The 26786-nt window shown below is 43.9% G+C and overlaps 1 protein-coding gene across 5 annotated transcripts; it reads right to left on the bottom strand.

Moving 5' to 3' along the window:
- Window positions 1-2805: 2805 nt before the first annotated feature.
- Window positions 2806-24952, bottom strand: LGALS8 (galectin 8). 5 transcript variants are annotated; one of them, XM_072140813.1, is made up of 10 exons: window positions 24833-24952; window positions 10135-10192; window positions 9723-9811; window positions 8853-9063; window positions 7969-8088; window positions 7503-7559; window positions 7376-7399; window positions 6918-7006; window positions 4635-4800; window positions 2806-3858 (listed from the first exon to the last, which is right to left on the bottom strand). In XM_072140813.1, the coding sequence occupies exons 2-10, from the start codon at window positions 10171-10173 to the stop codon at window positions 3709-3711; spliced, it is 945 nt and encodes a 314-aa protein (XP_071996914.1). In that variant the 5' UTR covers window positions 10174-10192; window positions 24833-24952; the 3' UTR covers window positions 2806-3708. The 5 variants fall into 5 exon arrangements, with proteins under 5 accessions (XP_071996914.1, XP_071996913.1, XP_071996911.1 ...); XM_072140812.1 differs by lacking the exon at window positions 24833-24952 and adding an exon at window positions 12722-12791; XM_072140810.1 differs by lacking the exon at window positions 24833-24952 and adding an exon at window positions 12558-12665.
- Window positions 24953-26786: the final 1834 nt, after the last annotated feature.

The raw sequence follows: 26786 nt of genomic DNA, 5'->3' as shown, positions 1-26786 counted from the left end.
AGTAACACCAGCCACCACAGTCTGAGGAGTTTTATGTCTTTGATCCCTTATCACCGTCAGCAAAAATATGTTGTCTCTGGCTCAGCAGTTTTATAGTGGTATACTCCATGAAGTGCAAGTTATACTGTCTCTGTATCCACAACCATGTTTCCCTAGCAGCGTCGGACTTAGTCGACTGATAAGGCTGTTTTGCCTCAAACAAGTCAGTTTTCGAGATAAGTACGTGTGAGCCATAACTCCACTCTATGTGCTGCGATTGGTCCAATGAGGACACCCCTCAGGACCGCTTTGTAAACCTCCCACTCTGTGAACAGGTTACATGACCCCTCATTGTTAATCCAGCAAGCGTCATTCTCTTCCTTGCAGCTCACTTTCACTGGTATGACGTCTAGCCAGTAGGGGTTTAGTCTCCACGTCCACCCATGGTTACTAAGGGGCTGTGAATGTGACACCAGCAGGGGATTCTGTGCCATGTACTGGGAAGCTGGAAAATAATTCCAACTGTGGTGGAATTCGCAAAAAAAACACAGTTGCGCCATACAGGCAGTCCCGGGTTATGTACATGATAGGTTCCATAGGTTTGTTCTTAAGTTGAATTTGTATGCAAGTCGAAACTGTATATTTCATAATTGTAGTGGCAGACAATTTTTTTTTTTTTGCCCCAGTGACAATTGGAGTTTCAAAATTTTTTGCTGTAATGGGGCCAAAGATTATCAATAAAGCTTCATTGCAGTCTGGGACTATAGTAAAGCATTCAGAGAGCTTCACCAAAGGTCACAGTGGGCAGAGGGGTCGGTCATTAACTTGGGGTCATCTGTAAGTCAGGTATCCTTAAGTAGGGGACTGTCTGTATTCTTATTGGCTTTATTTTAATGCCTTTTAAAAACCGATCGGCAACCTCCAATGACATCATGGGGGGGGGGGGGGGGCACCGATTAACTGAAACCCTTCTTTTAGCTAAAAATTGTTTCCCTCAGATGCCCATATATTCAACTATGATTTTACCTGGTATCCAGGGATATCTATAGCGTGACCTCTTCGGGCTGAATCCAGCAGCTCCTCCTCATGCTTTCTTTGCATGCATCAGTAATGTCCAGGGTCGGATTATAGGGGGCGCCCCAGGGCCCCCACCACTTTGCCCTTAAAGGGGCCCCCACCAAATGTGGGCACCCACAGTATATTTGGGTCTGGGCTCCTCGGGCCATACACAATACACCTGCCTGAATAGTCTATGGCAGAAAGAGTGAACAATAAGTTCCCTTCTCTGCCATAGACTATCAGAGCTTCAGCAAGACGGCGGCGCCCGGCCGCTGGCGTCACAGTGTGTGACGTCACAGCGCCACCTGCAGCAGGGTGCCACCATCTTGTTGAACCTCCGATATTGACCCTGACGGAAGATGAGGATGGCGCGCATTGGGGGAACGATGGAAGGCGAGTACAATTTTATTATTTTACCTAGGACTGTGTATAATTATTATGGGAGTGTGTATATAGTAATAATAGGAGTCTCTGTATAGTTAGATAATATAGGGGGTATACAGTTTTGCCCCTACTTCAGTCTATGGCAGGGCGAGGAAACAATAAGTTCCCTGCTCTGCCATAGATGATCGATAGTATACAAAGATGGTGGCGCAGTAGGGGCTGTATATAATTATTATATGGGGTGCATATAGTTATTATAGGGGGACTGTATATAGGTAATGTTGGGTGGGCTGTATATAGTTAATGCTGGGGAGGGGCTGTATACAGTTATTGCTGGGGGCTGTATACAGTGATTGCTATGAGGGTTGTTTATAGTGATTGCTGGGATAGCTTTATGTAGTGATTACTGGGAGGGCTGTATAAAGTGATTACTGGGAGGGGGGCTGTACATATATAGTGATTGCTGGGGGAGCTGTATATTGTGATTACTGGGTAGGCTGTATACAGTTATTTCTGGGGAGAAGTATATAGAGATTGTGGTTCCCTGCCTGGATCACATCCAATGGGGGCCCCCACCAAACTTAATCCGGCCCTGGTTATGTCATATGACCAGGGTGACATCATCTCAGGTCCTTTAGCTTGCTAACGTTAGTAAACTGTACTCCATGCATATATCTGATCCTGATCACATGAAATCACAGCTGCCTGCATGGAGAGGAGTTGAAGCCCATGCAGGCTGCTGTGCTTTTATGATAATATACACATTTCATGTGTGTGTAGACCTATTTATATTGAGTTCAGTGCAAACATCCAATTAAGTAACCCCTTTAAGTATATAACACTTTTGAGAAATGTTATGGTTGTTTCTTAGCATATGTACTATGCTTGGTTATGCTTGCACCTTTAGGCCTCCTGCACATAAACATGTGCACATTACAGGCTGTAAGAAGCAGCTCTGTGGTCTGTATGAGGTCCTTGTATCAGCCTCCGAGGTGCGCTCATGCACCAAGGACAGTTGAAAGGACTACCTGAGACACAGCCACGTGCAAGAGTAGGACCTGCTCTGATTAACGTGCTTTACAACAGGGTTGAAAAGTGCAGTTCAAAGACAATTAAGAAAACAAACAATGCAAACAGGAAAAGAGAATGGATGGCAGCTTCAATACAATGTTCAAAATATGATATTGAGCCATATCTACATGAATAGAATGTCTATCCTTAAAAGGGACACACCAAATTATTAAAAAAGTATGTTCATGTCAACCGCCCACAAAAATTTTTTTTTTATAAGATTTCTATGGAATTAGAATTATTTTATAAAACATAAAAGCTTTAGACAAAAATTAAATTGTTTACATACATAATGATAAATTACACAGAAAAGAAAGCTACAATCTTATTGTAAAGTTTCTGGGAAAAAGTGCATCCATTATGTACAAGTGGGAGGGATTACAACCAGTTTTATGTAATAATATTATAAAGACAGTTGTCATTTCTCCACAACATCTGTATATGGGACAATGTCAAATTAACTAAATACCTAGTCAATTTATCTCACATGGTTTTACATCTCATAGGATATGTAGGCAGAACTTCATGTATAATGTAGTCTTACTGAACCCATTAAAAAAATAATTTTACATATAAAACCCCCATATTAGGAACATAACAATAGTATAATCAAATTTTGATTATATTCTGTTTGATAACAGTTGTCTTCACGTTATGTATCCTAAAGGAATGCTTTAGCAATATCATCTGCATCACTCGTTTCCGAAATTTGCTTTACCCTTTATAAATTTATAGGTTTCTAAAACATAATACTTATATCTAGTGGGATCTTGACCTGCTCAGATGCAATCCTTCAGAAGTTTCTAGTGATTTTTTTTTTTAACTCAAAATATTTCTTCAGGGAGAGGGGTTTCAGAAAACACCTACAGATACAAATGGGCATTTTGTCCAGGTCCCTATGGTACTGTACTGTAAATTTAGTTGAATAGCAACTCAGGGGCTCCTGAAAGTATACACCCAGTTCTACATTCACCTTATGGGGAAAAGTAGCAATTCTGTCCATTTATCACTTAATTATTTAAGTTATATTTGTTATTAATGCTATTGTAGTATAAAGAAATAGTTAAAAGTTACTGTAATTTAAGACCGGCCTAGGATAACTGCAGCCATTTTGATCAACATAATGCCCAAAGATTATGGTTATGCAAAGTATCACAGGAAAATCTTCAGTCTGTGACTCTTTTGTTAGTCATTGGTTGCCAGATATGATATGGTCTACCAGGCTCTGACATCATGTAGTTTAATGTCTCCATGAATAGAAATCTCATTGATCTTGGCCAAATCTTTGAATCGGTGCTTATACTCCAGAAGATGCTGTCCATTAACAGCAACCTTATAGTGGTCAGCTTCACAGTAGATGAGGAGCTAAAGAGATAAAAAATGGTGGGATTACAAACACAGGCATAAGATTTCCTAGCTACAACCCCTACAGGGAGCTAAATATATACTGATTTTTACAGGTGAAAATTCTGATACATTTCACCATCTCCACAGATGTAAGTTCATCAGGCATTGTATAAGACAACATATGAATAGAACAAAAATTTATACACAAACACAGTAATTCGATGAGACAAGTAATAAGAAACAGAACAATTAACGCCAGGAGATAGACACTATTAGCAATAAATATTGTAGAACTTGGGTAGTGAGATGGCTTTATTGTCTCTTGATTGATATCTGGTCCATTGTATTGATGACCTTACCAGGTCTGAGGAGCAGAACTACCAGTAGAAGAGGACTTGATGACCGCTTCTAAATTAGATCCCTAGAATCACCTCTTACATATCATTTTATAGACCTCTCCAGTTTAGATTAGTCTTTCACAATACAGAATCATTGCACTGAAATGGCATAAAAAAAGTGATTTGGTGTCCAGCCAAAAAACATAGGTTTAAAATACCAATTAATGGGTAAAAAATTTGTAGGGATCACCAAGCGACAAGGTGATGTGTTGTTTCGGGCTCTACTAGGAGTCCTTATTCATAGTATGAAGCTACCAGGTTTCCTGTGCACAGCCTGTGAATTTAGTGGAAACGCCCTATACATTGGAAAACGGATTTCTATATCTACCCTTTTTCTCTTTTCTTTCCAGAATCCTTTTACTGCCTTTATAAAATATCTATCTAATAGCAACCAACCTCAAAATACATGTCTGGAAAGAAGGGGAATTCACGCAGTTGCCTTTCTTCCGATCCCCAACTGTCAGACAAGTATGTGTTCCTCACAAACACCTTCTCCTTCATTCGTGGATTCAAGTGCAAAGCAATGTCATCGGAGCCCCTGGGCTTAAGATTAATGGCAAATCTGTCAATATAGAAACATAAGAACATGAAAATATAAACCATATTATTTATTTGCATCTGAAATACAAGGCATGAAAATTACAGAAAAATCACAAGAATTACAACAATTATCAAACTTCAGAGTGTTAGGCCTCTTGCACACTAGCGTTGCGTTTCACGTCAGGGTGCAATGCGTGAAAAACTGACGTTTTGGCTGCGTTTTTGTTCCATTTTTCCTTGGAGTAATTTGCGTTTTTTTTGCGTTTTCGGCGCATTTTTGACGCGCGATTCAATGGGAGACTCGAGCATATTTCAAAGGGACCATGGTTTGGGATTAAAATGTGTTATTTAATTGAAAAATAATGTCTTCTGATAATTTGCAAACATCGGCGATCTATTCTTCACTGTTCCGCGCGTATATTATCTCCCGACAATTTAGCAGATGTGAAGAACAGTGAAGAATAGAATAAAAACATTGTACACAGTGAACACAGTGAACACAGGATCATTTAAGATAAAAACACAGTGCAGAACACAGTGCAGAATAGATTACAGATGTTCGGCACATCTGCTTACTTGTCGGGAGATACGCGCGGAACGGCGCGAACAAAATAGCATGTGAAGAACAATATATATGTGTGTGAAGAACAAATTGCAGATGTTTAAATACATCTGCAATGTGTTCTTCACACATATATATTGTTCTTCACATGCTATTTTGTTCGCACCGTTCCGCGCGTATCTCCCGACAAGTAAGCAGATGTGCCGAACATCTGTAATCTATTCTGCACTGTGTTCTGCACTGTGTTTTTATCTTAAATGATCCTGTGTTCACTGTGTTCACTGTGTACAATGTTTTTATTCTATTCTTCACTGTTCTTCATTGTGTTTTTTTAATTAAATGCTCGATCGCGAGCAGGGGAAATAATGTTATTCTGGTCACCTAGCAACCCTTACGTTTAAAACGCATTGCACTCGCATTGCACTTGCAATGATTGCGAGTGCAATGCGTTCTTGATGCATCTCCATAGACTTGAATGGGGCGTGAAAAACGCGCGTGACCCGCAAAAATAGAGCATGCTGCGATTTTGACGCGCGTGCAAACGAACGCAAGCACGCGCGTTAAAAACCACGCTAATGGAGAAAACCCATTGAATACAATGGGACAGAGTGCAATGCGAGTTCTGAGCGTCAAATGCACGCGCAGAACTCGCGCGTGAAAAACGCCAGTGGAGAAGGGGCCTTAGGGTTTTAATAGAAGAGGAGGAATTTGAGGGAGAGCCCCAGATCACTAAAACTGGCAGGTAATGTTCACTTACCATTAGTTTTCAATATACAAGACTAACTAATAGGACCATCATTCGGATAGGAAGAATAGCATATTCTTTCCTTTCTGTGGGGCTCTCTGTATATATTTTACTGGTTAATAACCTATTTGTGCTGAATCACCATACAGCTTTGTGGTTTAATTTAGAGTAAAACTTTGGTATGGAACAACTTTAGAAACGATTTAGCCTCACAAAAGAGTTATCTGGTTTAACATGAAAACTCCCCAGCAGGCTTGATTGGGGGTGGGGGGTGGGGTGAAAATACATGCCAAAAGGCTGTAGTTTTTACTCATAAAAGGTTGTACAGTTCCCTAAATGTTAAGTGAAATTTTATGGGATGGCAAAATACTACTTGCAGTATATAGTAAAAAAAACTGTTTCCCTAAATCACCCTACCTTTGGCTATTCATAATTCAATAATGTCAGCAAAATAATTGTGTGGATATTATTTCTCTTGTAGAAGCCCCAGTAATAGGTGACTGCACCATCCTTCAGTTGCTTTTCTATGGCTCAGGATAGTCCATAAGCGGGTGATCAGTGGGGATGGTGACACTTGGCTCCCACACCAATCATCTGTTCAGCGTTGCATAAAAAGATCACAAGACATGGAAGCAGTTTGCCGAGGTCTGCAGCCTCTCCACTCCACATTGGCTGTGCTTGGTATTGCAGCTCAGCACATTCATTTTGAAGGAAAATTTGCGGCATGTGACTGGTATTCATGATCATAAGTCTGACTATAAGTAATCAATATTTTAGTTTCAAAAGGCACCTTTTAACTACCAAGTTAAAGAATTATAAGCAGATTATTTACATTTTAGCATTTTTGTTTATTTCACCCTTTACAACCACTGTCATCCCTGTTCTCAGAGCATTAGGAAGGTTTCCAGTGTAAGGTATCTCCTAAAAAAAAAGGATAGAAAAGCTCTTTTATGGGAAAATATTGGCAAACACATTTACATAAAAAACCCATAGGGTTAATAAGGTAAAACAATTTTAATCTGCAATGGCTAAACTGAAAAAAACCTTAGTCGGAAATAAACAGGTACAATATCTTTGCGATACATATGGAGGTAGAACTAAGCAGGTGTCAGGTTTGACGGGTATAACAATAGGGCCCTTAGTACCCATGGGGTCTAGTATTCTATGTGCCTTTATGCAGAAGTCTTGTTATCCAAATATTTATTTGTATATGAGGCCACAACCCCTTCCCAACTATTCACAACTCTGTATTTGTTTGTGAAGTGGAACTTACTGTAAAAGAATACTCACATAAGTCAAGCTCCCCAGTGATCCCTGGTATTCGATTATTGAAAAAGGTAAAAAAAGAACACTTAACATATGCTTGGTATAGTTTGTAACATTATTCATTTAACAAGAAATATATCTTTAAAAATACCTGGCTGGAACTTATTGAACTAAGTTCAAGAGATGTTAGTTGAGAGCCCAGCAGTGTCTGAAGCAGGAAAGAAAAGATTAGGAAATTATACATGTGATAATATACCCACGAGATATAGAAATCCATGACAACTTGTGATAACGGAAGCGGAAGAACTCTATTTTTTTAAACAGTAGGAGGGAGATTCTTGTGCAAATATCAACTTATATTTAAAAAAAAAAGTCTGCCTGTAGAGCAGGATAGACAGGCAGCCTGGTCAAGGCACAGAAAGGAGAACGGGGGCACCCCTGTCTAGGCAGAAAGGGGCTCTTGTAACGCGACTTGGGAGGCCAGGTTTTCCGTTTCACTCTAGGTAAACATATTTGCATGTTTTCACTATTGATCAATCTGGGGCATGGAAACACCTAGTTAATTTATTTTTTACATGTCTAAGAGGAAATATTATTTACTAATATGAAAGACTTACTGGGCGATAGGCAAATGTAATACTTTTGATTTTCACCATTCCATATATACCAAGAGAGTCAATTCTTTCCAGGTTGATCCGGTGTTTGTAAGTCAACAAGTGCTTCCCGTTTGTAGACACCTTGAACACATGAAAACATGGCACAACTCAAACAACTAATACAATACAGTGAAAATACATTTCTGAACAGATTTTGAAAATATGAAGCATAAGGTGATCCTCTGGCCTGACTTATAATGAAAATAATTATGACATGCTCTTCACAATTATGTCACATACTAAATGTCATTGGAGTTACCACAGAGATCATGCCAAAATAAAAACTTTAAATGGAAGACAACTTAAAATGCACTTAAAATCTACCGTTTTTATAAGACTATAAAAACTATAAGAATTATAAGACTATAAGACGCACTTTTTAGCAAGAAAAAAAAATCTTGCTAAGAAGTGCCTGCATCTTATAGACGGGAGGTCAGGAGGATCCAGCACTGCCAGACCCTCCTGACCGCTGTAATGGAGATTGGGTGATGTGCTGACATAGCGCTGCACCCGATCTCCCAGAGAGGAGAGGCTCTACACTGCTCTCTCCCTCTCCTGGGTGTCCTGTCATGCCTACTAGTGATGCGTTATTCGCAAACCAGCCGGTTGTAAGAGTCGTCTCTTTTACGCGAATGGTGGGACTGGACAGGACTAGCTGGACAGGGACTGAGGCTCCCTATTATACGTTCATGACCCAGAAAAGCCGGCTCTTAGTGAACAAAGCCTGATGAGCCAGCTCACTAAGGAGAGAAGTAATTCCCATCAATAATGCCTACTCACTGCCTATAGGACCAGTGGTGATGTCAAAAATATCCACTTACTGGAGAAAAAAAAAAAAAACTTACCTGAAATTTATTTTGAAGAATAAGAAATGTGACTTCAAATGATTGGCTTCTTAGGAAAGGCATCTCATATGTTTTTTCTTCCCATCCCCATTTTCCATTTTGTAAAGTGTTGCACACTATGACTCCTGAACCTTTAAATCGAGGGTTGAAATGGAAAGCCACATCTGATCGGGGTTTTACACTGCTACCGCACTGGAAGTCTACCTGAAACCTATGAAGAAAACAACATCTGAGGACGGCTTATGTCTAATGCTTTTGTACAAGACACTGTGCTCAAAATAGAGCTTTTCCTTTGTTTATTATTTTCCACTTGGAATTGGAACATTACAATAACAGAATAATATCAAACAATATACTCTCTCTAAAAGTGAGGTCATCCCAAAATCACCCAATTCAGATCAGACCATGGAGGCCAAGGCCATTTGATGAACTAATTCAGCACTGGTAACAGCAGAAGTGCACCTCGTCATCATAAAATTTTATGGTAAAAATGAACCCGTAAATGATCTGTATCTTACAAAAATATGGAGGGAGATGTACCATATGCAACCGCTCCTTCATCGGCATAAGATAGCGGCCACACCCCACTTTGTCGTGCCGGATAAATCAAGAGGCTTAGGCGCACATCGTGGCTGGCAAGAAAAACTACACCAGGCCTGGCGCTGTGCCTGCGCTTTACACCGGCCGCCACGGCCCTCTACGCCCCCTTCACGCCCACATGCCGTGGAGGTGGCGTATTCCATATTTTAATCAAAAATTCTTAAACTGCTCAAGATTTTGGGATTGTCTCACTTCTTCTACACCAGAAAACTGGCATAGAAGCAATGATAAATCTCCCCCATAGTGTTTAATTTCCAAAAAGACAAATACCTGTCTGCATCATGATCAACAAAACCATGAATCTCTACTTTGGTTCCAGGTTCCAAATTTCCAAAGATTCTACCAACATATGGGATGGCCTTTAAAAAGAAAAACATACAGGTCATAATGACAAATTTGGTATTTAACAAAACACCAGGTCACCAACATTATATTCCAGTAAACTGCTGTGTAGCTGAAGTAGGATCCATTTTGGGCCCCACAATACAGCTCTGTTACAGGAGTTGGGGATTTCAGATTAATATAATGAATTGTTTATTACAGTAGACAATTGGCAGTTTAGGAAAAAGACATTTCTCCAGGGTAACATGTTTATATGTCAGGGTAGATAAATATAATATTTTAACTGAAGCAGCCATGTTGCAAACAATTTTTTTTCCTTTAGTTTATTTATTGTAATTACCGGATCCAATATGGTCGGATGCAAGTCATCCACAGACATGTTATTTCGTCAATAAGAACTGTCAATAGAAAGATATGAAATTTTAAAGACTGAACATTATATATCACCATCCATTGCCTCTATCAAGAGACAGTTGCATAATTCCATATATCTGAGGCCTGTTACACACGACGTGAGCACACAGAGCAAAGGACAGCAGTCACTGCATTATATAGAATTTTAATACAAGGATGTTCCCTCTGACAGCCGAATAGCCGTGTCAGAACTGTAATAGTTAATACAGTTCCGGCGCAGCTATTGCTATACAATGCAGGGACACTCGTCCACTATACTATGTGCAGCCCGTGGGATCGTGCCACCATAAGGCACTTTGCACATATGTAACTGCTTCCTGCTCTGCTCAGTAGAGTATGCAAAATGATCTCTATTAGAAATAGCATTTAGTATCCATACTTTTAACTACTTACCCATGTCTTCTTTATGTCTCAACTCCTAGGATACTTAAAGGGAACCTGTCACCAGAAGGCATAATTTCACTAGTGACAGGCTGCAATAGGCACTGCATAGCATTACATAACTGGTAGTTTCAGATCTTTGCTCCCCTCCGTTCTTGTAATAGCAGCGGATAAAAATTAGCCGACTCCCTGCTAAGTCAGGCCAAGTTCCGGGTTCATCCCTCTTTTCAAATCTAATGTTCGCTCGGCAATTAGCATAACGCTAGGCACTGTCCCTGCTCGTTAATATTCTATTCCTTCCCCTCCCACATCCCATCAGCACCTAACTAACCCTCACTGATGTCGGCTTACCACACAGCAAACCTCACGCGGTGAGCCCTACACCCGCACCTACAAATTGTGCATGCGCACCCTATCTGCACCTCCTGACCTGGCAGAGCTCAGGTATGCAATGTCACTACATAGTTTGCCCAGGACTTGTTAGTAGGGAGTTGGGTAATCTTTATCCCGGGATATTGCAAGAACGGAAGGGAGCAAAGATCTGAAACTACCAGTTATGTAGTATACTTATGCTGTTGCTTTTGCAGCTTTTCACCAGTGAAATTGTGTCTTCTGGTGACAGGTTCCCTTTAATGGCAGCTCTATAACATACAGTGACAAACATCTCAAAATGATCTCTTCTAGTGGGAACTATTTTCTCTACATTATTCAAGATCTTTGAAGTCTTTGCAACTCCTCCTCTATTGTCATTAAAAGGATTCCACCAGCAGTTTTGATCATACAAAGATGCAAACAGTGTTACATAGCGGTCCTACTTACAAGGATTGCAGCTGGACTTGGTGTGTGAGATCTGTTCGATCTACCACAGTCCAGCTATAGTGAAGGGCTGTACTGTGTTAAGGGATCTCACATAGCACACCCAGTGCTCCAAAATCTGTTAGGCTACATTCACATTATATTGATATGTAAAATAATACAGCCTGGTTAAGAAATATCATTTGCCTCATTAGCTATCTGTTCATAAAATGGGCACAGATGGAGAGTCATGTGATCCTAACTGTTCATGACCAATCTACCTTCCTGGACCTTGAGCTTGTATTCATGAATACTAACTGAAAAAGGCATTTGTGAATTTTACATATATAGAAAGCAGTGTAGACCCTTTAAGAGCTGTATACAGGCAGTCCCCAGGTTACGTACAAGATAGGTTCCATAGGTTTGTTCGTAAGTTGAATTTATATGAAAGTCGAAACTGTATATTTTATCATTGTAGTTTCAGACAAAAAAATTTTTTTCACAATTGGAGTTTCAAAATGTAGCTGTAATGGGACCAAGGATTATCAATAAAACTTCATTACAAACATCTTACAACTGATCAGTGCAATCTAGGACTATAGTAAAGCTTCCAGAGAGCTTCACCAGAGGTCACAGTGGGCTGAGGGCCCCGTCTTTAACCAGGGGTCGTCTGTAAGTCGAGTGTCCTTAAGTAGAGGACCGTCTGTATGAGTAAATTAACTAATATCATGCCCCCCTCCTACACACCTTACAAATAAACTTGATTTAAAGCCCATCTGTTTAAGGGCCCTGCTCTCTCATATGGTATTCTTTTCATTTCTTAGTGTATTATTTTCAGTTTCTGTGACTCCTAGCAGGTCATTTTCATAAAATGCATGAATATAAGTATCTTATTTTAGATTTTGCTGCAATCCAGGATCTACAGGGGGGTCATTGCTAACCATATTACCATCCTGGATACAGATCCCCCCATTACCCTGTATACATACACCTATCAGCACCGGGATTTCTAGTATTACTTTATACTGATCATAGGTCACTGTATCTATTCACACTTCATGAAACATAAATTACACGCATCCGTATTTATCAGTATATACATCGGCTAATACAATAGACAGGCAGACATAACACTGAGTACAATACCAGACCCGGAGGTCACATGACACAGACCCCTCACTCTTCTCCGGTGCAGTAGTTTCCGTGTGCTGCCGCAGTCATGAGTGGGAGGATGATACCCCGCCCACTGCTCAGTCTCTGCCCCGCCTATCATCGTCTATTCTACGTGCGTCATGTAATTATTTATTTTTCTCTACTTATATAGAAACCACACGTACCGTCCTGTCTACCTAAAAAAGTCCCTTTGAAGCAGCGAGCGACCATTTTTTTGAAGACCACTCAAGGTACTGTACATAGGACGGGCGTCAACAAAATGGCCGCCGGTAGACGGACATGATTTGTGTCATCAATAAAAAGTTAAACTGATATGATTTAGAAATTCCAGGCTGCCTCTGAGTCACGTGATGGATGCGAAATCGAAACTTACAGCCTCTCTCTGTGTATATCGTGTTATACGTGATTCCTCCATTAAAAATATAGAATTTTACATTAATAATAAAATATGTTTAATTTACCAGGAAATCTTTTATCATTCTTTAACTATTAAGAAATTGACCTTTCAGGTATGACTGAATCCTGGGATCATACAGCACATTTTGTGGTGTTTTTCTCTAGTTCCAATGAGGATGATGCTTTTTTAGCGGCATGTCCATGCACCTAATACACACACTGAATTTAACACTGTGGGGGTCATTTACTAAGGGCCCGAATCGCTTTTTTCGTCGGGTTTCCCGAAAATTACCCGTTTGCGCCGAATTGCCACAGGTTTTTGGCGCATGTGATCGCATTGTGGGGTGTGGCTGCCAGAAAACCCGACGGATTCGGAAAAAACGCAGATTTTTTTTAAAAAGATGTGTCGCTTTACACGCTCACCTGCACTCACGATAGGATGGTGAACTTCGGCGAAGTCCAGCTGACTTCAGTGCAGCAGCGACAGCTGGTGGACATGGGGCGCACTACCTTAGTGAGTCGCCGGAAGACCCGAATTCTCGACACACAGGGCACTGCCCTGACGGAAGGCTACAAGGGACAAGGAAGCATCGGAAAAGGTAAGTATAAGTAAGGATTTTATTTTTATAGTCACCTATATATTTTTAAAACTCTTGGACAACCCCTTTAAATGCTGTGATTGGGTTTAAAGAGGACCTGTCAGGGTGATTTGGGACACTAAACCACCCAGATATCTTATGGACCAGTGGTCTATTAAAAAAAAAAAAAAAAACTTCATACTTCATGCTCATCAGACCAATTTCTGGTGCTTCCTGCGGCTGTGCAGTAATTCAATAAAACCGGAGCAGTATGTATGTATGATTCATTGAACCTTACCGAAGGCGGTTGCGTAGTGAATGCAGGGAGCAGTACATCAACTTCACTGTTTTACAGTACCTCCAGACCGAGGTATTTTAAAAAATTAGAGTGACCCCTGTGGGATCTGTGGGTAGTTTAGTGCCCCAAATCGCCCTGACAGGGATCCTTTAAGTTAACTGGCGCAATTAGTGTCAGCACTGTAGTGCACTTCATTATACGGTCATGCAGTGGCATGGCCTAATAGAAAGATGCTTCTCACAACCCTGGAGTCCTTCAAAGGACCCCGACTGAAGTGACAACTTCAGCCCCCAACAATTGCTTTGCTGGGGTGCTGATGGGTGACATAGGGAGCACTATCCCTCTGTAGCCACTTAAAAACTGCACTCCATGTTAGATATTGTTATGTGTTTCTTTTTCTCTTTGTAGAGGGTAAAAAGGGAGGGTAAAAAGCCACAGAAAATCTGCAGCAGATCCACATCATGATGTGGATCTGATGTAGATTTTAGCTTGAAATGATATCAGATCTGGTGAAAAAAGGGGTTAAAAATGCATGTTAATCTGCATCAAAAATGAACTACAAATAACATGAAAACGGGGGGGGGGGGGGGAACATGCAGATTTCCTTGCGTATTTTCTGCATGACAATCCAAAATGTGTGCAGAGACCCTAACTCCTTTATTCACTTATTTTTTGGAGTGCTGCCTGTAGAGATGGGCGAATTTTTCAGAAATTTGATGAGTTCTCCGAATTTTCTGACAAAATTTGTTTTGACCCGAATCGAATCATGGCGAATCATGTTAAAAAAAAAAAAAACAGGTATTTCCTGGCTGCAGAGAGCCTGTAGGGTGTTGTAGAACATTGTGCCATGACAAATTATGGAGTTGTGGAGGAGGCAGCAGCAGCAGCATGAGGTCAGACAGTGGCATAATGACAAATTCTGCTGGTGGCAGCAGCAGGAGGTCAGAAAGTGGCACAATGAGTGTGGAGGTGGATGACAATTCCAGTCCCTGGTAAAGATGGTGGGAGGCAGATGGAGCAACTGGCAGATGTGTGGCATCAGGCGGGTGGCAGCATCAAAATAGTGGCTGAGGTAGGTAGTTAGAATAGTTTCTTAATGTTTGGGGGAGGCGTCATGATCTAATCTGATGCATAAGGCATTGTTGTGTTGAAATCCTGGCCGATCCAAGCCTGAATCATCTTGACAAGGGTCAGTCTCTCCAAGCGAGTTTTTTTTGGGGAAACAATGGCCCCCGCCGCACTGAACACCCGTTCTGATGCCACACTACTGGCCGGGCAGGACAGCTTCTCTACTGCAAACTCCGCAAGTTGCGGCCACACAAAGTTTGGCTGCCCAGTAGTCCAGGGGATCCTCTATCTGGGGTGGTAGTCCTGGGGTAGAGTGCTGTCCAAGCATGCCACCACCTGCTGGTGGAGGGTCTGCTCCATGTCCTGTTGCTGCTGGTGGCAGCTACCCTCCTCACTAGACAGGTGAAGGAAGCTGCTCATTAAGGAGTCCAGACTTAAGCTACTGCTGATGGAGCTGCTACTGCTCCTAGCCCCCCATCTCCCCATAGCAGCCAAGGCAGTAGTACGCGATTGATGACTGCCAGGAATCCCCAGGTCAGACTGGTCAGCGGCCAACTGTCTGCACAGTATTTCTCTATAGTACGCCAGTTGTTCCTCCCTCTCGCCAGCTGGAAAAAAGGCACCCATTTTGGACCGGTAGCGAGGGTCCAAAAGGGTGGAGAGCCAAAAGTCATCCTTATGCCGGATGTTAACTATTTGGCTGTCACTAGTTAGGCAAAGCAGCATGCTGCGGGCCATCTGCACAAGTGACTCTGAGGGACTCCCAGCCTCCATCTCCACTGTATACTGCCAAGGTGCTTCTATGTCATCTGCCTCGTCTTCTACCTCCTCCTGCTCCTCCTCTCCAATCACCTGGGTAGAAAAACCACTAATTTCACCAGACTCTGCTTGTGCTCCAATGTCCTCCTCCTCCTACAGTTCAGCCCCCACTGGACTCATGTGGCTATGAGATGTAGTTGCCACTTCTCCAGTGCCCTGTCCAGACATATTTTGCAGGATCTGTTCCAGGACATAAAGCAGTGGAATGACGTTATTCATCCCGTAGCCCTGGTGACTGACAAATAACGTGGCCTCTTCAAAGGGCCTGAGCAAACGCCAGGTGTCACCCCTGACCATAGTTACAGCTTCACACGTCCGCGCTGCTCTGCACCTTAAAAAAGAAACCGATAAGTTCAAGGACTCGTCCACCTTCTGTTCTACATATTTGTGAAGGGCTGGTACTGCCTTTTTGGAAAATAAATTTCGTCTTGGAACTCTCCACCTTGGTTCGGCACAAGCCATTAGTTCTCTGAAGGGTGCAGAGTCCATGACTTGGAAAGGGAGGGACTGCAGTATCAACAACTTGGACAGAAGCACGGTCAGGTTCTGCACCTTAGGATGGCTGGACGCATTTAGTTTTATCTTTGTAATCATCTCGTTCAACGACTGCTGGCGCCATGCGTGGCGAGGAGCAGGAGCATCTGGACCAGGTGATGACGTCAGAGACAAACAGCTCCCTTCGGCAGAGGTGTTGGAGCCTTAACTGCCTAAAATGCCAAGTGTGCTACTAGGTGCTGCAGCTGTTGCTGCGGCAGCAGGATGGACCACCAAATCTGAGACACGTGGTGCCACGCTTAACTTTCTGCCTGCAAATTCTACATATACACACGTTCAACTGCTCTGGTGTCTTAACAAAAAACTGCCACACCGTCGAGTTGGTGATTTTACCGCCAACACTCTGCACTGAGTGACCACCAAGGCCGCTGCCTCGCTGAGCCCCTGTGCCACTGCTTACTTGGACCTGCGAAGCTGGTTTTGTACCCCGTGGCCGTTTGGCTCCCATCCTCGCACTGCTGCCACCCAGCTGACTCACAGCCACAGTAGCGACTTGCTGCCTGACACCCTCTTCTCCCGACAATGATGATGAAGCCCTTGCTTCACCCAGCTCCCAAGTGCGATCGGCTACATCATCATCGTTTCCCTGCACAGCCTGACTACTTGCAAGTGCAACATAACCTCCACATCTCTACTTTCCCACCTACTGCACGAAGCAGCGGATGTCTGCCCCACCTCTTCATTGCCAAGCAGCTGCTGACTGTCCTCAAAGATTTCGTCCCCGCTCTATAGTGGTGCTGAGCGCAGACCAACTAGTAGATCTCTGGCTGAGGGAAATGAACAGGACAGAGGCTGGTTGAGGACTGGTGAGGGCCGATGACCTGCTCCTGGGCCATGCGAACTAAGGGTTCTATCTGACGAACCCACGGACTCTTGGCTGGGGTTGCCAGATGTCATTTGGGCGGAAGTGTATGACCCAGTCAACCAATCGAGAACCTTTGGGTTGTTCATCAACACACTGCCGCTAGATGACACGGGCAGCTCTGTCTGTGATGTCCTCTTACTGTGCTGCAACCTGTTCTGCTCCACCTGCCACCTCTGTCTGACATATTGGTTAATCAACTATGTTGATTTGACACAGATTTCTTGATATCAGCTTTAGCAACAAAAATGCTCGCGACCATTTTGGTAATAAAGGGGGGAAAAAAAATTGTTCCCATGAATCACCGTAAACTTCGGATTCGTGCAGAACCGAAGTTTTCCTGAAATTCTAAACAAATTCTACTTTGTTAGAATCGATTCGCCCATCTCTAGCTGCCTTTTCTAGGAAACTTTACTGTGGATTTTTCAAGGTTTGAAGGATTTGGGATAGAACTTATCCCTTTGATTTATCTATCTATGCCATTTTGTTAAGGGCTGTCCAGGCTAGAGGCTTTCCAAAAAAACACATGAAAACAAACAGCAATCCAAAAGACAGCAAATGTGAAAAAAAAACTGTGATTCTTTATTCTGCATTAACTAAGTCATTCCAGCTAAGTGATAGTCTTTCTCAAGCAACAAATGACTCTGGAGGGTACAGTATTTACTGGAGTATAAGCCGAGTATTTCAGCACAACTTTTGTTATTAAAATTCCCCACTCGGCTTCTACTCGTGGTAATAAATAGGGCCTGGGGGAGGCCTTATACTACTTAAATTCCCCACTTTCCCCCAGCCTCGGCTTAATTAGCCTAAGGAGCTAACTAGTGCTACCTAACACAGCAGGTGTCCGAGCTTCAAAGGATTTCTGCAGCCAATTCTGGAGTTACCGTTCGTCTCAACCCTACATTTTTGGATTGGTTATCTTCAGGAGATCAGTGGTCCAATTCCTGGGTCCTGAGATTCCTTGGGTCCCGAGATATCAATATCTCTGGATAGGAGTATAGCAAATGGGTCAGGTTTGGTATCAATGCGATCCAGGGATTCACCCGGATCCAATGATACCAGAACCATGACCCTACAACTTCCCCTTGAGAAGCTATGACTTCTCCAGGGCTCTGGTTGTAATACCAGGTAGTAGGGTCCCATGACACCTCCTGTTGGGTGGGCAGAGGTGTGTCCGCACCTGATATAATCAAGCACCTCTAAGGACGCATTGGGGCAGATTTACTTACCCGGCCCATTCGCGATCCAGCGGCGTGTTCTCTGCGGTGGATTCGGGTCTTCCGGCGATTCACTAAGGCAGTTCCTCCGACGTCCACCAGGTGTCGCTGCTGCGCTGAAGTCCGCCAAGGCCTGCCGGAGTTCACGATCCTATACTTGGTGAAGGTAAGTGCATGTCCCACGACACTTTTTTTTTTTTTTTTTTTTTAAATGCGGCGGTTTCTCCGAATCTGTCGGGTTTTGTACGGCCACGCCCCCCCCATTTCCGTCGCGTGCATGCCCGCGCCGAAGCGCCACAATCGGATCACGTGCGCCAAAAACCTGGGGCAATTCAGGGGAGGAAAAAAAAAAAACGGCGCAAAAACGCGAATCTGGGAACCATTTTAACATTAAGCACAGAAAAGGATCTTAAGTTGTTGACTATCAGGTTCCATTAGGCCCAACACACAAAAGGTAACAAACTTACTGAACTGCTGTTACTTGTAGTGCTACCTTGTATATTGTACTCTGTGTAACTGTATATATCTCTACTGTATATATTGTTTTGTCTAGTGTGCCCTATTAAATCTAATCTGTGTTGCTCTTTTATCTCGATCCACGAATCCCTGCGTCCGAGTCTTGCATATATACACTCACCGGCCACTTTATTAGGTACACCATGCTAGTAATGGGTTGGACCCCCTTTTGCCTTCAGAACTGCCTCAATTCTTCGTGGCATAGATTCAACAAGGTGCTGGAAGCATTCCTCAGAGATTTTGGTCCATATTGACATGATGGCATCACACAGTTGCCGCAGATTTGTCGGCTGCACATCCATGATGCGAATCTCCCGTTCCACCACATCCCAAAGATGCTCTATTGGATTGAGATCTGGTGACTGTGGAGGCCATTTGAGTACAGTGAACTCATTGTCATGTTTAAGAAACCAGTCTGAGATGATTCCAGCTTTATGACATGGCGCATTATCCTGCTGAAAGTAGCCATCAGATGTTGGGTACATTGTGGTCATAAAGGGATGGACATGGTCAGCAACAATACTCAGGTAGGCTGTGGCGTTGCAACAATGCTCAATTGGTACCAAGGGGCCCAAAGAGTGCCAAGAAAATATTCCCCACACCATGACACCACCACCACCAGCATGAACCGTTGATACAAGGCAGGATGGATCCATGCTTTCATGTTGTTGATGCCAAATTCTGAACCTACCATCCGAATGTCGCAGCAGAAATCGAGACTCATCAGACCAGGCAACATTTTTCCAATCTTCTACTGTCCAATTTCGATGAGCTTGTGCAAATTGTAGCCTCAGTTTCCTGTTCTTAGCTGAAAGGAGTGACACCCGGTGTGGTCTTCCGCTGCTGTAGCCCATCTGCCTCAAAGTTCGATGTACTGTGCGTTCAGAGATGCTCTTCTGCCTACCTTGGTTTTAACGGGTGGCAATTTGAGTCACTGTTGCCTTTCTATCAGCTCGAACCAGTCTGCCCATTCTCCTCTGACCTCTGGCATCAACAAGGCATTTCCGCCCACAGAACTGCCGCTCACTGGATGTTTTTTCTTTTTCAGACCATTCTCTGTAAACCCTAGAGATGGTTGTGCGTGAAAATGCCAGTAGATCAGCAGTTTCTGAAATACTCAGACCAGCCCTTCTGGCACCACCAACCATGCCACGTTCAAAGGCACTCAAATCACCTTTCTTCCCCATACTGATGCTCGGTTTGAACTGCAGGAGATTGTCTTGACCATGTCTAAATGCCTGAATGCACTGAGTTGCCGCCATGTGATTGGCTGATTAGAAATTAAGTGTTAAAGAGCAGTTGGACAGGTGTACCTAATAAAGTGTCCGGTGAGTGTATATGCTACCGGGTTGGTTCCTTACCCTATATAACCCCATTATGGACCAGGCTTATACTATAGGACAATAGGGGCAGCTCAGGGTTCATAAAATTCTGTCTCACTGAGGCTATTGAAAGGTATCTTATAGCCATTCAGGCTGTGATTTATTGTTGTGCCATATACGGAAGTTGTGTGGACAACTTTCAATCATTTCCTGCACCTCTCAGAACCGTGCGTTCTGGGAGTGTCTATAAAAGGATAACAGGGGTCCGAAAAGGTCACTGTTTCCTTCACACTAGGGTATATAAAAAAAAAAATTAACTGAGTACTTAGCTGTCTGGCTACATACCGCAGGGGGGGGGGGGGGCTGTCTGGCTACATACCGCAGGGGGGGGGGGCTGTCTGGCTACATACCGCAGGGGGGGGGGGCTGTCTGGCTACATACCGCAGGGGGGGGGGGCTGTCTGGCTACATACCGCAGGGGGGGGGGGCTGTCTGGCTACATACCGCAGGGGGGGGGGGCTGTCTGGCTACATACCGCAGGGGGGGGGGGCTGTCTGGCTACATACCGCAGGGGGGGGGGCTGTCTGGCTACATACCGCAGGGGGGGGGGCTGTCTGGCTACATACCGCAGGGGGGGGGCTGTCTGGCTACATACCGCAGGGGGGGGCTGTCTGGCTACATACCGCAGGGGGGGGGGCTGTCTGGCTACATACCGCAGGGGGGGGGGGGCTGTCTGGCTACATACCGCAGGGGGGGGGGGCTGTCTGGCTACATACCGCAGGGGGGGGGGGCTGTCTGGCTACATACCGCAGGGGGGGGGGCTGTCTGGCTACATACCGCAGGGGGGGGGGGCTGTCTGGCTACATACCGCAGGGGGGGGGCTGTCTGGCTACATACCGCAGGGGGGGGGCTGTCTGGCTACATACCGCAGGGGGGGGGCTGTCTGGCTACATACCGCAGGGGGGGGGGCTGTCTGGCTACATACCGCAGGGGGGGGGGGGCTGTCTGGCTACATACCGCAGGGGGGGGGGCTGTCTCGCTACATACCGCAGGGGGGGGGCTGTCTCGCTACATACCGCAGGGGGGGGGCTGTCTCGCTACATACCGCAGGGGGGGGGCTGTCTGGCTTCATACCGCAGGGGGGGGGGGCTGTCTGGCTTCATACCGCAGGGGGGGGGGCTGTCTGGCTTCATACCGCAGGGGGGGGGGCTGTCTGGCTTCATACCGCAGGGGGGGGGGCTGTCTGGCTACATACCGCAGGGGGGGGGCTGTCTGGCTACATACCGCAGGGGGGGGGGGCTGTCTGGTTACATACCGCAGGGGGGGGGGCTGTCTGGTTACATACCGCAGGGGGGGGGGCTGTCTGGCTACATACCGAAGGGGGGGGGGCTGTCTGGCTACATACCGCAGGGGGGGGCTGTCTGGCTACATACCGCAGGGGGGGGGGCTGTCTGGCTACATACCGCAGGGGGGGGGGGCTGCCTGGCTACATACCGCAGGGGGGGGGGGCTGCCTGGCTACATACCGCAGGGGGGGCTGCCTGGCTACATACTATAGGGGGCTGTCTGGATGTATACTATAGGGGGTTGGCTAGCTATATACTACAAACGCACGCATGCAGGATATCGGGCGCACGATCTTAGTGAGTCACGGCAAACCCATCTAAAGCTATAAAAGGTACATACATCTTCAGGCATTCTGGTAGCCAGGCCGCAGATTTTTGCAGCCAGCTCGGCCACAGATGGAACGGGAGGGCCGGGTTGCAACAAACGGTTGGGGCCAGCTGGGGATGGGATGGGGGCGGGCAGAGTGGCCAGGGATGAGATGGGAGACAGGTGGTCCGGACGGCTCCGTCAGCTCCATAGAGATGAATGGAGCAGAACGGTCATGCAGGCCATCTACTCCATTACTCTCTCAAAGCCATAAGGGGTCCCTCAGAGGTAACTGGGACCCCATGGCATCCCTCATTTTTGTGATCTGTAGGGGTCTGAGCCCCCACCGATCACCAAGTTATGCCCTATCCTGTGGATAGTGCTTAACTTGATTAGTGGGAAAACACCTTTAATCTTTTTAGGATATGAAGAGAAGGTGGGGAGACAAGGAGGGACAGAGAGTGCTCCTATAGCATAGTACCCTTCATATAATATAAAAATGTGATGGTGTAGTGATGCACTCACCTAATGGAGTTGTGCATGAAGGGCACAACTCCTTGTAGAGCTTATAATGAGACTTAGTGCCGCTGCCGCTTTCCACTGCTTTCTCCCCCGTGGTAGATGTGCAGTTTTCCGACGTGAGTCTTCCCGTATCCAATAGGGATCAGTTTTTCCTCCAATCCGGAAAGTAAAAAATGGCACTGGCTCGCTCGAATAAAAACTTCTTTTATTTCATATAAAAAGATTATATATAAAAAATAAAATTAGAATAACGTGTTTCGCGCTCGTGCTGAGCACTTCATCAGATTCATATGTATATAGGTCACAGGCATGAAATTTATTGCGGAAATGACCGGAAATGTCCCGGTATGAAACTCAGGGAGACAGGTACAAAGACAGGTACAAGAAAAGAAATATAAATTACATCAATTTCAATGGCTATCCTATACAGGTAGATCATTTACAGTAATACTTTCATTACTTACATTGAAATTCATAATGTATAAATTGTTTATTTAATTCCCTTTGGATTTTACCAGAGATGGTGGGAAGTACGGAAGCCTGGATGGGTCAAAGCCATGTACGAGAGCCTGGATGGGTCAAAGCCATACTAATGGTTTTAGCTGAAGTATTGCTCGTGGGTGACATCTTGTGGTTGCATGTTAGATTTACTGATGTTGGAGTCTAAATTTTTACAGTGGATTTTTTTGAAAATAAAAGCTTAAAAATTGTATGTATTTAAAGTATGTATTCCTTTCCCATACATTCAGTGCAGCAATAAGGAGGAAGGTGGAGGATGCAGGAGGTGAAGAATGCTGGAGTGCCCATTTAGGTAAATTCTTTTTTTTTCAGCAACAGGGGATGGAGAAAGGGGGCACTGTATTATGGAGGGCACAATGTATAAATTTCACATTTTGCCACTGTATGTAAATTAATACTTGGTGGAATGGCTCTATGAATGAATGAAATAATGTTGGGACCCTATGAAGATTAAATATTAGTTATAAATTCAACCAATTTACTTGGAGAGTATTATATAATACGATTAATTAGGGAGTTGTGTATGATATAAATAAATGGGCACGATATATGAAAAAAATAATAATAAGGGAAAACATTATGTAAAACAATAAATAGATGTGAGATGTACAAAAATAATTATAGGGGCCATTATATATGTAAACAATTCATTGGAGAGGGCTATATATAAAACCATTTATAGGGGAATCACATAGTATGTAGTTAAATATGAAGGCACTACATATAATTAGGGGTATAGTATTATTTATTAAGGAGTTGTAGTATGTATTGTAATCAGGTGTTGCAAAGTAATTTTTGACATATGTGGGGGGCACATTGTGGTCAGTTGTGTAGTGGGAAATAAATATCATTAAGAAGAACAGTGGGACACATCAGTTATCCAGGTGACTGTATACTGTAAGTGACTGTGGCATTTTCAGACGCAGTGTGGTGATGTACTGCACAGAGATAAAGATATCTGTTGGAAAATTCTGAAGTAAAAAAATAAAGAAACACTGACTAACCTTTTAGTGTGAGACAGCTCTTAGTGTCATTTTATACCATTAGTGTCAGTGAGACAACTGTACTTTCTGTATCTGCTGCGGCAACCCCAAGGTAGGGGGGGGGGGGGGAATTATTGTCATCAGTTATTACATCATCATTTTGTAATTGGCAACACTGCGGACAATAACATCCCTAACCAAAGCCCAGGAGCCAGCAGTACGCCCGGGAAACTATGGGTAATACTTATAACTGCCCCAACATTAATGCCTTGCATCATCTATGCAGTCTTTGTGTACAAATCAAAAGCCATGCACTGGAAGAGAGGAAAGGAGATACATATTTCTATACAGGCGGTCCCCTACTTAAGAACACTCTACTTACATACGACCCCTAGTTACAAACGGACCACTGGATATTGGTAATTTATTGTACTTTAGTCATAGGCCACAATGATCAGCTGTAACAGTTATCAAATGTGTCTGTAATGAAGCTTTATTGTTAATCTTGATTCTTATGACAACCCAACATTTTTTAAATCCAATTGAGACCAAAAAAGTTCTTGCTGGGATTACAATGATAAAATATACAGTTCCGACTTACATACAAATTCAACTTAAGATCAAACCTACAGACCATATCTTGTATGTAACCCAGGGACTGCCGTACTTGTTATTTCACTGCCTTCCCTGCCAGTGCCTAGAAATTCCCTGATCCTAGACCTCTAGCAATATAGGTAATGTTTCTATGTAGCAGTAAGTGGGCCCCCTAAAACAATTTCACTGGTGGGCCTTAGGTACCCACCTAGGTACAGTGCTTAGAGGGTCAGGTTTTATTTTTCTATCTTTTATAGTTAATGTAGCGTCTTACTACTGATCAGAGGGGTAGCAGCACCTAGTTATTCAAGTATTCATATAATGTCAAGAGGAACTTTCAGAGCACACTATTTTACCAAATGTTGAAAGACTTACTGAATGATAGTCATATGTAATACTTTTGATTTTCACCATTCCAGCTGTCCTCAGAGTGTTAATTCTTTCAAGGCTGATCCTGTGTTTGTAAGTCAACAAGTGCTTCCCATTTGTAGACACCTACAAGACATGAAAACATAACGAAACATAAACAAGAAATGTCATGAAATGCAGTGAAAATACATTTGTCCACAGGATTAAGAAAAAAAACATGGTGCATATAAACTTCAGTGATCGCTGACATTACTTAAAATGAAAGTCATAATTACACCATAAACAAAAATCACAGGGCCTTCCAGGGAGAATATGCGGGCTGTAGGGGATCAACTCAAATGGCAACTTTAGTAACAGTCCAGGTAGCTGTTTTATTTCTTTCCAAAACAGTTTAACGAAACAGAATCGCTTGCTTCAGCATATAACAGAAAATACAGTCCATATAAACAATCTTGACTCACAGTCCTTTGTAGGTTGTGTCTCCATCCAGCAGCATAACCAAACAATGTCACTATTGCTGGTCCTTGGCTGTGTAACACCTCCAGTCCGCATGCAGTATAGCAGAGACTTCCAGACTGCAAACACACATCCCCCAGCTCACCTGAGCTTCCTGGCTTTATCTCTCAGCCAAAACCTGGCCTGGATATGTGGGAGTAGTCACCCACCCTGCTCTTGACTACTCCAATGAAAGCGGGCCCGGATCAATTGCATTAAGCAGCTTTGCTACATTAAATATTGTCAGAAACCTAAGGTTCCTGACCAAACATTAACCGGCTCACTTCACTGAGGCCAGGCACCTCGGTGACACATATCTGCCATCAATAATGGCCCCTTGTACCTTCTCACATACCCCCCTCCTCTGACAAAAGCCGGGGGTTTTGGCACCTTTAGCCACCAGACTATGCACCCTTGCATTTCCCTGCTTTTTTCCTGGCCTGTGCTCCACTGTGAAAGAAAAATCTTGTAGGGCCAGGAACCAGCGGGTGACCCGGGCATTTTTTCCATCTTCTCCCGCATCCATCTTAGTGGGGCATGGTCTGACACTAGTTTGAACCTCCTTCCCAATAAATAGTACCTGAGGGAGTCTAGTGCCCACTTTATGGCCAGACATTCTTTCTCAATGATGGCATAATTTCTCTCCGCTGGGGACAGTTTCCTGCTAAGATAAATTACTGGGTGCTCTTCCCCATTTACTACTTGAGACATAACTGCACCCAGACCTACATCAGACGCATCTGTCTGGACCACAAAGTCCGGAGCTATCAACACTGGTTGACTACACAAGGCTTCTTTTAACTCTTTAAAAGCCCCCTCTGCTTCTGAAGACCACTGCACCATTGCCGACTTTGTACCCTTTGTGAGGTCAGTCAAAGGAACTGCTATCTCTGCAAACCTGGGGACAAATCGCCTGTAGTATCCCACAATTCCTAGAAATGCCCGGACCGGTTTGTTAAGTGGGCGGGGCCAATTCTGAATAGCTTCCACTTTATTCAGTTGGGGTTTAATTTCTCCTCTTCCCACTATGTAACCCAGGTACCTGGTTTTGTCCATTCCTAGGGCACATTTATTTGGATTAATCGTAAATCCAGCCCTTCTTAGAGAATTCAGGACAGCCTGAAGCTTAATGAGGTGACTTTCCCAGTCATGACTAAAAATGACAATATCATCCAAGTACGCTGCTGCATACTTCCTGTGAGGACGTAGAACCTGGTCCATGGCTCTCTGGAAAGTGGCAGGGGCCCCCTGCAACCCAAATGGCATTCGAACGTACTGGAAACTCCCCTCAGGTGTGGAAAAAGCTGTTTTTTCCTTAGCCTCTTTAGACAATGGAATCTGCCAATATCCCTTAGTAAGGTCTAGGGTGCTGATGTACCTGGCTGGCCCTAATTGCTCTATTAGCTCATCCACCCTGGGCATGGGGTAAGCATCCACTGTGGATACCTCATTGAGTCTGCGGTAG

Source organism: Engystomops pustulosus, chromosome 3 (assembly GCF_040894005.1).
Source record: "Engystomops pustulosus chromosome 3, aEngPut4.maternal, whole genome shotgun sequence".
Taxonomy (NCBI): domain Eukaryota; kingdom Metazoa; phylum Chordata; class Amphibia; order Anura; family Leptodactylidae; genus Engystomops; species Engystomops pustulosus.
This window is presented reverse-complemented; position numbering and strand designations above follow the sequence as displayed.

Excerpts from the sequence above, each read along its gene's own strand:
- LGALS8 (XM_072140813.1), bottom strand. The coding sequence starts at position 10,173 with ATGTCTGTGGATGACTTGCATCCGACCATATTGGATCCG. Across the intron at positions 8,089-8,852 it reads TTCTTCAAAATAAATTTCAG|GTGTCTACAAACGGGAAGCA; the intron begins GTAAGTTTTTTT and ends CATGTGTTCAAG. Across the intron at positions 7,400-7,502 it reads GTTCAATAAGTTCCAGCCAG|GGATCACTGGGGAGCTTGAC; the intron begins GTATTTTTAAAG and ends ATCGAATACCAG.